Source organism: Telopea speciosissima, chromosome 3, assembly GCF_018873765.1.
Source record: "Telopea speciosissima isolate NSW1024214 ecotype Mountain lineage chromosome 3, Tspe_v1, whole genome shotgun sequence".
NCBI classification, from domain to species: Eukaryota; Viridiplantae; Streptophyta; class Magnoliopsida; order Proteales; family Proteaceae; genus Telopea; species Telopea speciosissima.
This window is the reverse complement of record NC_057918.1, coordinates 21,972,303-21,984,545: the sequence shown is the minus strand read 5'-3', so window position 1 is coordinate 21,984,545 and position 12,243 is coordinate 21,972,303. Positions and strand designations below refer to the sequence as shown.

General features: G+C 36.2%; 1 protein-coding gene across 1 annotated transcript; it reads right to left on the bottom strand.

Annotated features, from left to right (window-relative positions):
• Positions 1-1,531: 1,531 nt before the first annotated feature.
• Positions 1,532-2,227, bottom strand: LOC122654970 (osteocalcin 2-like). The gene has a single exon (XM_043849225.1). It carries the CDS (start codon positions 2,225-2,227, stop codon positions 1,532-1,534), a length of 696 nt encoding a protein of 231 aa, XP_043705160.1.
• Between the last annotated feature and the right edge of the window lie 10,016 nt (positions 2,228-12,243).

The window sequence follows — 12,243 nt, the reverse complement described above, 5'->3', positions numbered from 1 at the left end:
TTCCTATGTATCCTCCTATCTGTGAGTTTTGGCAACATCCCTCGCATATTATATGAAGTTAACAAAACCCATTTCTACAAACACTTACCAATGGTGGACTTGAATGAAACTCAATCCATCTATAGAATTTAGATGATGCTGTGAATCATATGTGTCTTGATAATGTTGACAATGGTTGCCAACTTCATAAGGCTTACAAAAAAAAAAAAACCCACATGTTAGCGATTCAGTGGTCAATATTATAATAATTGGTTGAAGCAAAATTGAGTGGGCCACGATTGGGAAATTGATGAATCTTGAACCAAAAAGGGTTCCAAACCTGTAAAGGCCAGCCACAATTTGGCCCTCCCTCCAAAAACTTATCTCACTTCAAATTTTATTCTTTCCAACATAACCTTGCTTGTATGGGGAATAAAATGAATTTAAATTTATAAAATAATTAAAAAATACCATCCTTGGATCTATTTTAAACAAAGAATATTTATATTGGATTAAATTTAAAAAAAAAATAAAAATTCACCAGTAAAATAAATGTGAAGTCCTCTATAACATGGATCCACTTATGTCTATCATTGTCTACCTTGCAATACAAAGACTTTACAAAGTTCATAAACCTTCATAGAAGTTATGCTTTTTTATCGATCAGCTGGGTTCAAGTATGTAATTGAGAGAGTTCCCCACACTAAGGGTTCCCAAGCTCGGATCAGGTTTTGCCCCCTGAATTCCATATGGGCACAGATCAAGTCCCAAGGTCGATTCACGTACGTGGACCTGATCTATGCTCAGGGTTCCCTATACATGAATATGTGAGGGGGGGGTTACAATTTCACTTTTAAACTCATATTATACCAAACCTTTTCCCTTTTAATAATTGTCTCATAGTAGTTCAATATTGAAGTCCAAATTTCTTAAATATATTGTTGATATCATTTACGACTAAGTTTTCCTACATCCAGGGCCAAGGGAAATTCCATTGCCCATGGAAATGGTAATCAACAAAGGTGAGAGTTTGTTAATGAATCCTATGTTCATATTACCATTGGGAAAATTGTTCCCACTCTCATGCATGATAGCCTAGTTGAAATAAACTATCAATGACTTATGAGGGACCTCAAACCTATCCACCAATTACCATACAAAATCATTAGTCCACATGATTAAAAAGTCACAAGGCATGATGGATGAGCTTAAAATTTGATTTTTTTTTTTTTTTTTTGGGTAGAAAATTTGATCCATTAAAGTACTTCAATTCAGGTATCAAAATTAAAGAAAACTGATAGAAAATTTCAACCAGGATTCTCAAAAAAAATGTTATTTTGCTCTATCTCAGAGCGCCACACCCCCCTCCCCCACCAAAAAAAAAAAAAAAAACCCTTCTCTTAAACAACAGTATACATGTTTCTATCAAAAAAATAAAAAAGAAAGAAAGAAAGCCCGTTGCTGTATGATGTATGAATGAAATGAAGGAGGGAGCTAGGAATTCATTAGGGTTACAGTACTCACAGACTGTAGCAAAAAAACTATTTGGTGTTCAAATCATATATTTTTCAAACAAAGGAAAAGAGGGACCACCAGGACACTCGGTGGCAGTAGAACAGGTCTTGCTTCTTGGATAAAGAAACACCCCACTACTCTCCTTAACATCACGACCATCAGCTCCAAGCTCACAAAGCTCTTCTTCTTCTTCATGAATTGTCCCAATCCTCTCACTTTGGCTCTTCAACTTCCTTCCCTTCATTGCCACCTGCTGCTGTCTCTGCAGCCGTAGATTCTGAATTTCAATCTCCACTTTCTTTACAAGCTTATTATTTGAACTCTTCGGCGGCAAATTACTGATCTTCTTCGATGATTGTTGCCGGAGTAACTGTTTTACTCTATCTTCCTTCCTTCTCCTCATAAGCTCACTCTCTGAACTAGCCCGACCCATGGTAGCAGCTTTGGAATTGATCTGAAATAGGTAATCATCGCAGCTGCTATCGCTGGAACTCGACCTCGACGATGACGACGACGACAATGAAGAGCTACTGCTGCTGCTCCTGGGCATGAAAGAAGAAAAATAGCCATGAGGTGAGGCTATTAGGTCTTCAACGATACCAATGTCTTCAACATCTTCGTTCATGGTTTGATCATAGAAGCTCTTGGCTGATGAAAGGAGTTTACTAGGTGCCTTCATGCACCTGCTCAACATGCTCTTGCTGCTGCTGCTGCTTATTTCTGTGCTGCTCATGTTTTTTGAGTGTTCTTAAAAGAGCTTAGAAAAAATTTCTACTACACAAACACAATAATTGAGAAATTAAGTAAAGAGAGGACAAAGGGAAGAAACAATACTGTGTAGCTATACCTAGCTATGGAGGTTTCGGTTATGGGTTCCCAAGTTTACTTCTTATATAGAGAGAGCACTACTTAATAAGAGAGTTGAGTGGAAACATGATTAATGCTTACAAATAACAAAAGGAAGAGACAGATTAAAAGTAAATGGCATTTCTTGTGCAGTGATTGTGGTAATTATAATGAGCCATTACTGAGTTAATTAGAGGGCACATGATTAATGCATTACCAAATAACTAAATGAGGAACAAATCATTGACTCTTATTTTTAAAATTAAATAATAAAAAAAACCTATTCCTTAATTATTGGAACAGGGTTCTTCTTCGGAAAGAGATCCTCTTCAACGTGTTCTTTTTTTTTTTTTCTTTTTTTTGGGATAAAGAAATCCTCTTCAACGCGCCAGCCCTTCCGACGTTCATCTGACGGCTAGAGCACTCGTCAAAGGGTGTTAAACAATTCGATTTCAGTTAAACAATTTAATTAAACGGTCTCAAGTTTGAAACCATAATCGAATCATTTATTAAACGGTTTTTGTTTGAGTTAGGCATGTTTATGTACATCTAAGAGTGTTAAATGGTCTATTTCACTTAAACGGTCCAGTTTGACTTAACTATTTAATTAAATGGCCTCAATTTTGAAACCATAACTGAACCATTTATTAAATAATTCCATGGTTTTGGTTTAAATGGTTCGATTCAGTTTCCGTAAATGGTTTCAGTTTGATTTTGACACCTTTAGTCACTCCACTCAGGGTGCATGCCCAGGTGCTGTTGGAGGGGCTGGTGCGGGCGTTTAAGAGGATCCGGGTCCTTCCTCTTCCACTAGGTTGTGAAATCGTCTTTGGAATAGTTTCTAACATACACTTGCCAGATGCAATCCCATAAGCATGGGTTTAGTAATCGGTCTCGGTCAATACCAATCCGAAACCAATCCAAGTCAATTTGTATTGGTTTAGATTGGACACTTTTTGCTCTCTTTTTTTTTTAATTGGATTTTTTTGATATTTTTATCCTTTGTCATTATTGTTCCACTGATTTGTGATCAGCCAAGAATCGTTATCAGCCTACCTTGATACCGTTATGAATCGGCCAATCCAATACCAATTCCTCAAACCATACCCATATATGGTCGCTAAAAACGTGGGAGATTTATCAAACAAAAATGTATTAGAATATAAATTAAAAAACAAAATTATAAGACCTGTAATTGGAAAACCAAATTTTGACTCAAGTAATTCACCCAAGTCAAGTAAAAAATATTGAAAATTGATCAAGAATCATGTAGATTCGCCAATGCATTATAAAAAGGGCATGACTCGGTCTAGTTTTTATTTTTTACAACTCAAAATACGAGCCACGAATCAAAATTTTTTTAAAAAAGTGCCTTCTCCTTATATGCATATTGCTTGAGATCCTCACATGACCAAAAGGTTGATTCATTCTAAGTTCACATCTTAATATTTAATCTTGCTATTGCTTTGATTTTGAGAACTTGGATTGCGGGTAGAATTGATTAGTGAGTAATTTTTTTTTTTTTTGTCTTATGAAAGAGTTTCATTTGTCTGTTTCATTCTAAAAATTTCCCTGCAAATGATATTTTTTCAATGCCATTTTTTATATTTTACGTCAAAACAAATAATGAAAAATTTTATTTAAAAACTTCCTATCTCCCTTTTAAGTTCACATCTTAATATTTAATCTTGCTCTTGCTTTGATTTTGAGAACTTAGATTGTGGATAGAATTGATTGGTGAGTAATATTTTTTTTTTCTTGATATGAAAGAGTTTTTTTTGAATGTTTTATTATAAAATATTCCTGTAAATTATATTTTTTAATGTCATTTTTTGTATTTTACGTGAAAACAAATAATGAAAAATTCTATTTAAAAACTTCCCTTTCTCCTCTTTTACATGAAAATAAATACAGCCGACATCACAACAAAGGCGTCCATCAAGCAGCAAGCATCAAGTAAGAGGAAAATAAGTCCTCCCTAAAATAGCTTGGAATTAATGAAAAACTCTATTTAATTTCCTTCAATATAAAGTTAATTATTCATTTTAAATGAAGTGTATCAACCAATGGTATTGTAGATAAACAAACATATGCAAAATTAAATTAAAGCATAATATCTTGAAATTTTGATATCAGTGATATTGATACTGTGTGTCGTGGTAAAAATAAGGAATATGCGACTAAAGTTAATCCCACATAGTTTGGGTATCGAGAGAACTTGTGGATTATAAGCAGGGGTCAACCGTACCCCTTCCATGTAGACACGTTTTAAAACCATAAGGATGACATTAAGCTAGCTTCGGCACTCCTCACGGGCCTTAACAACGTGCATGCCCATGTATAAAAAACTAGAAGAAAAACTTAATAATGAATTAATATGTAAACATATTGGTATTATAGTAATATTATCTTTAAACATATCAACCTAATTGGCATATTAGGTCCCTCTTTGGCTCCCATGGGGGCCTTGCACCAGAAAGAAAAATAAATAAATAAATAAAAATAATTACCATGCACAAGAGCACAATTTTTTTGGCTAATCGTCACACCACGTTTGATGATTTCCACATGATTAATAACCTACCAATTCATGGGTCATACACCTATGAAAAACTAATTGAAAACATGATCCATTGACCCTTTTTATACGACCAATCTGTTCAGAACCCCTTTATCCATTGTAAGTTGCATTTTGAACATACACGAGTTGTTAAGTGATCCTATATTGATCTAAGGCTGTGTTTGATATGCACTTTAGGTCAATTTCGCATTCTTGAAAGACGAAAACAAATATGTTTATCATCTAAGAATACAAAATTAACTTAGAATACATTTCAAGAATGCATATCAAACACTGCCTAAGTGATTTATATGAAATTAATACACATGACTTCTACATACATGCACTTGCCACAAAAAACTTGAAAAATATTATAAGCAATTGTGTGGGAAATTTAAGATTTTCCCCGAACAAAGGCACGTCTTATAAGTCAAACACCAGGTTATTCATGCGCCTAAGAGGGAGAAAAACACACAGATTCAGAGACGGCGGGTAATGGCGGCTGGGGAGAAGGGTTGGGGGAAGCAAGCATGAAATTTGCTTGGGTTTTGGTCAAATTTTGCTAATGCCGGCCGTAGTCAGCCTGATTAAGACGTAACCAATAAGATAAGTTATTTAAAAAAAAAAAAAAAGTAATCAACCGATCCTCTACTGCCGAGCTGCCGGCAAGACCCTACTGCCAAGACACAGCAAGGCGGTAAATTACCACCTTACCCTTGCCCCAGCGTCTTGTTCAAGTGGGGGTAAGGCGTTCATTTATTGCCTTGCTGTGTCTTAGCATTAGGGTCCTGCCGGGCAGCTCGGCAATAGAGGATCCAAATTGTTTTTTTTTTTTGTTTTCAGTTTTGAATTAACATTAGGCAAAAAGATTTACTTGTCCGGCACGTCCAAATAATTTTCTGGATAGGCATGGCAAGTTTTACCGTATTGAATGGTGATTGCATGATTCTGACCATACTTGGTTAAAATGGGAACGACAAAAAAGTGATAGTTCGGTATAATCGTGTTTTAAATGGATAGAATTTTGAACGGAACGGTCAAATACTTCAAGAATGACCAAAACGAAAAATGGACTATACACAGTTGTGTCAATTTGAACAATATGGTATAAAAAAAAAAAGGCAATATACATGCATAAATTGATAAATAATTACTTAAATACCTATATCCAAATTTCAAATTAAGCAACTATAACAATTAAAACAAATGCAGATAATAAGCACATTCCATTCTAACTTCACTTTGAAATCTAAAGCACCTACATAATATTACAATCAAACATTTATTCAAACCATCCATTCCAATATCAGAATCAACTATACTAAATGAAACGGTTCAATAATAATCCCATCACACAAATAATAGAAAAACATTAATCAGAAATGCACTATAAGTATGTTAGCTATGTAGAATATAATCATATAAATCTTGGAATGTTAAAGAATAACAGTGAATGAATCAACTTAGTAGTCTCTTATCAAAAAACAAACAAAAAAAATCAATTAGCACCCTAACTTTTCTTTTTTTTGGGGGGAAAGGTAAGGTACCAGTCAGGAGACTCGAACTCGAGACCACCTGATAAACTTAACAGTCTAACTTATAAGTGTAAATGATTGAACATGTAGGAGACACATTTATCAAAGTGATAACACTTATCAAGAATATTCTCATCACATATCCATAAAAAAATATATATATTCTCATCACATTTTTTTTTTTCCCACCTATCATAACAAATCGGGTAGGGAACGATGGAGTTTCCATAATATTCCCACCACACATTTATCAATAACATTGTCATCACCATTTTCCTTTGTAGGAATAGTTCAGTATCTGGTGTGATTCACTATATCATAAAGAATCAGGTAGAGATAGGGAGAGAGGGAGGGAGGAGGGGTTTCAGACTGCTAACAGTTTTTCCATAGGTAGCTGGCTTGTGCTTCCCTCCGGTTGCCGACTAGCCGCTGGGAGAGAGGGAGAGTGACTGTGTGATTAACCGAGTGCGGAGTCTCAGAATCTCGATTCTTTGCTGGCTTGCTGCTTACCTCCACTCGCCAATTCGTTGATGCTCTGGAAGGGATAGAAGCTTCGATCGCCGGTTGGGAGAGAGGGAGAGGGATCGACTGTCGATAAAGAGCCAAGGGGGTCTTAGGGTTCGGCACTTCGGCTATGCAAGAGTGCGAGACTCTGAAATTCTCGATCAAGAAAATGAGGGAATGTGTTAGGGTTTTGGCTACAAGGGGTTTTTGTTTTAATAGAATGGGTAAATCTATATATGTGTGTGTGTGTATGCACGCGCGCGTGTGTGTTTTGGATATGAAAACCATTTTGTGATGTGTGTATGGGTGTCCTAACATGTGTCCTAATGTATTAAGAGATTAATGATAAGAAGGACAAGCCATGTTGATTGAATGAAGAACTATCAAGGACGATCTTCCGTAAGCAGAAACTGATCTTGTGTGATCTTGAAGGATTGAAGAGCTAAAATCTACATCAAATGGGAGAATCTTTCATGAACAAGATTATGATTTGATACTTCTTGGCATATCATTGTAATCCTAGTGTATAAGATACACAAGATGTTAAAAAAAAATCAAGAAAATAACATCAAAAAGACCTAAAATGAAAAACCCAAGAGAATATGTGTTTTGACTTAGAAAAGTATTGTCCATAGTCTTCCGTGAACAGACGACCGAACTTAAATGGCAAACCAAAAATATTCAAAATCGTAATTCACTGACAGTTGAGTTTTAAAATTCTATATCCGTGGACAACCCTCGTGATCTTCCGTACGATCTTTTGTGCATGTCTAAGAAGGAGTTTCTCCTCTTCTGATTTTCTTTAATAAAGATTTTTAGTTTTGTTGTTAAAAAACATAGATGAGGGTCAGATTAAATATCATAACTGACATTTAATTAAACATATAAATAGTTAGATAAAAATATTGACTATATAGAATAATTTAAAAGATAAAAATATAGGACAAGCCGGGCTGAGCCTTGAGGACCCTTGGTAAGGCCTAGATTTTCAAAATAATAACTAATTCACTCCAAGAGTCACGTATGGAGTCACTAGTTTAATGAGGTAACTAACTTGGTTACCAACTAGATACATATAGCATGGCCAGTCTATTGCTTGTGATTTTTCAATTACCATATACAACCCTAGCATTATTCTATAGGGAGCAGAGTTCTTCCATGCCCATACAGAAACTCATCCCGCATAAAATAATGCGATGGTGGGCTATATGGTTTAGATAGGTCTCCAAATTTCATATATAGCATTGTAGGGAGATCCCGAAGTAAATCAACAGTTAACGTACCAAATTATTCTAAAATCGCCCGAAAAGTGATAGGCATGCAAGAAAAATTTTGCCTATTCTATAAGTAGTTTGTTCAAATTAAATGCAACTGAATGCACATCCAAAATGCACAGACTAACAGAGTTGTTCAAGAGTTCTACCTGTTTCTTCCACTTCATTGGAAGATAATACAATTTGGATCCTCTACTATCGAGCTGCCCGGCAGGACCTTGTTGCCTAGACACGGTGAGGCGTGCAATGACCGCCTTACCCCTACCCAAACGCCTTGCCCGAGGGGGGGTAAGGCGGTCATTGCGTGTCTCACCATGTCTGGGCAACATGGTCTTGCCGGGCAGCTCGGTAGCAGAGGATCTGAATCCAAGATAATATGGAGTACATACACACCTTCTAATTATTTTGCTGAGTAGGTCAATTGTGAACGATAATGGTCAACAAGGTATTACATTGTACCATTTTGTCAATAGTGACAATAACAACAATAACTCAGCCTTATCCTTACTAAATGGGGTCGATTACATAGATCATTGCCCTCCAATCAGCTTTATTTGAGGTCATACTTGATACAAGGCCTAAGCTATGCATTTCTTTCCTCACCACTTCTCCTAAGTTTATTTTAGATCTGCCCCTAGCTCTTTTAGTTTCTTCAATGAATCAACTTTAATATGATCGATCATTCATTACTTTATCTTTTCTAGTTTTTCCGCTCATCCATTTCAACATCCTCATCTTCGATACAATGAGTTTATGCATATGATGTTTCTTAACTGCCTAACATTCCGCACCGTACATCATAGCTGATCGTATGACTATCTTATAAAACTTTCCTCCAAGTTTTAAAGAAATACGTCAATCACAAAACATGGCAGATGCACCTCTCCACTTCATCAGGTACATCAAATTGACGGTCAACACTGAAAAAACCCTAGCCTTGGTGCATCAGGCTCAGCCAGCACTGGAATGGAAGGGGGAAAGAAAGAAAAAAAACCCTAACCAAACCATCTTACATGGGGCTGTAAAATAGCAAAACCTATTTGTTTGTTCAAATCATATATTTTTCAAACAAAGGAAAGGAGGGACCATCAGGACACTCGGTGGCAATAGAACAGGTCTTGCTCCTTGGATAAAGAAACACCCCACTACTCTCCTTAACATCACGACCATCAGCTCCAAGCTCAGAAAGCTCTTCCTCTTCTTCATGAATTGTTCCAATCCTCTCACTTTGGCTCTTCAGCTTCCTTCCTTTCATTGCCACCTGTTGCTGTCTCTGCAACCGGAGATTCTGTATTTCCATCTCCACCTTGTTCACAAGCTTATTATTTGAACTCTTTGGCAAATTACTCTTCTTCGATTGCTGCCGAAGCAACTGTTTTTCTCTATCTTCCTTCCTTCTCCTCATAAGTTCACTCTCGGAACTAGCCCGAGCCATGGTAGCAGCCTTGGAATTGATCGGAACTAGGTCTCGGTAATCATCGCAGCTGCTATCGCTGGAACTCGACCTCGACGATGACGACGACGACAATGAAGAGCTACTGCTGCTGCTCCTGGGCATGAAAGAAGAAAAATAGCCATGAGGTGAGGCTATTAGGTCTTCAACGATACCAATGTCTTCAACGTCTTCGTTCATGGTTTGATCGTAGAAGCTCTTGGCTGATGAAAGGAGTTTACTGGGTGCCTTCATGCACCTGCTCAACATGCTCTTGCTGCTGCTTATTTCTGTGCTGCTCATATTTTCAGGCTACACAAACACAATAATAGAGAAATTAAGTAAAGAGAGGACAAAAGGTAGAAACAATACTGTGTAGCTATGGAGGTTTCGGTTATGGGTTCCCATTTCCCAAGTTTCCTTCTTATATAGAGAGCACTTAATAAGAGAGTTAAGTGGAAACATGATTAATGCTTACAAATAACAAAAGGAAGAACAGATTGAAAGTAAATGGCATTTCTTGTGCAGTGATTGTGGTAATAATAATGATCCATTAGTGAGTTAATTAGAGGGCACATGATTAATGCTTACCAAATAACTAAATGAAGAACAAATCATTGACTCTCTTTTTTTTAAAAAAAATCAACTCCTTAATTATGGGAACAGGGTACTTCTTCGAAAAGGGATCCTCTCCAATGCGCAGCTGACGGCTGGAGGCACTCGAGATGCATGTCCAATTGCTCCCAGCCGTTGGATGCTCGCTGGAAAGGATCCGGGTCCTTCCTCTTCCATTAGGGCTGGATAAACTTGTGGGATGCGGATTGGGCTCCTCTCCATTGAGTGGAGAGCCCAATGAGGTATCCAACGGCTGGGCTGTGCCGCACACATCCCAACGGCTGACTTGGTGTGAGTTGAGATGTGTGAGGCCCGGCCCAGCCGTCAGATGCCTCATTGGGCTTTCCACTCAGTGGAGAAGAGCCAGAACTGTGGGATAGACTGTCATAATCAGGGATTTAGTAACGGAATGGGTCTCAATCAATAGTCAATACCAATTCGAAACCGATCCAGATCAATTTGTATTGGCTTAGATTGGACAGTTTTTTGTTCCTTTTTTCTTGACATTTTTACCCTTAGCTCGTAGTGCTCCACTGATATGGGATCAGCCAGGAATCAATATCAGCCTGCGTTGATACCGATATAAATTGGCTGATTCAATACCGGTTCCTCAAACTATGCTGCCCATATGTGGTTGCTAAAAACATGGGAGGTTTATCAGACAAAAATATACTAGAATATAAATTAAAAAAAAAATACGTTATAAGACCTATATAGTTGAAAAACCAAATTTTGACTCAGGTACGTGATTCACCCAAATCAAGTAAAAAATATTGAAAATTGATCAAGAATCATGTAGACTCGCTCATGCATTGTATATAAAAGGATAGACTTGGTCAAGTTTCTGAACTCAAAACAACAGCCATCAATCAAAATTAAAAATACCTTCTCCTTATCTGCATATTATTTGAGATCTTCACCTGATCAAAAGGTTGATTCATTTTAAGTTCACATATGAATATTTAATCTTGCTCTTGCTTTAATTTTGGGAACTTGGATTGTGGATAGAATTGATTGGTGAGTAATATATTTTTTTTTTTTGGGTATAAAAGAGTTTCATTTGTATATTTTATTCTAAAATATTCCCTGCAAATTTTTATTTTTTAATGTCATTTTTTGTATTTTACGTCAAAACAAACAACGAAATTTTCTATTTAAAAACTTCCCTTCTTCCTTTTTTAAGTTCACATTTCAATATTTAAGTTTCTTTTTTAAGTTCACATTTCAATATTTAATCTTGTTCTTACTTTGCTTTGGGAAGTTGGATTGTGGATAGAATGGATTGGTGATTAACCTTTTTTTTTTTGTATGAAATAAATTCATTTGTATATTTTTTTAATGTCATTTTTTGTATTTTACATCCAAACAAATTATGAAAAATTCTATTTAAAAACTTCCCTTTCTCCTTTTTTACAAGAAAATAAATACAGCCGACATCACAACAAAGGCATCCATCAAGCATCAAGTAAGGGGAAAATAAGTTCTCCCTAAAATAGCCTGGAATTAGTGAAAAAAAAAAAACTATTTAATTTCCTTCAATATAAAGTTGATTATTCATTTTAAATGAAATGTATCAACCAATGGTATTGTGGATAAACAAATAGATGCAAAATTAAATTAAAACATAATATCTAGAAATTTTGATATTATTGATGTTAATACGTGTATGCCCATGGATTAAAACTAAAAAAAAATAATAATAATGAATTAAGGACCGAGTTTCCCTCCACCCACCCACCCACGGTGAATGGAATACCATACCATTCACCATGGGGCGGGAGAGGACAAGACAAGGTATCTGGAGGGTATTTTGGAACATACCAAAACCCTAGGAATGAACATCCTCTATGGGTGGAGGGAAACTATCCATGAATTAATATGTCAACATACTGGTATTATGGTATGTGGAAAGTATTCGTACACGGGAGATTCTGAGATTCTCCCATCAACTCCATCATAAAGGTGCAACTTTTATGTCATTTC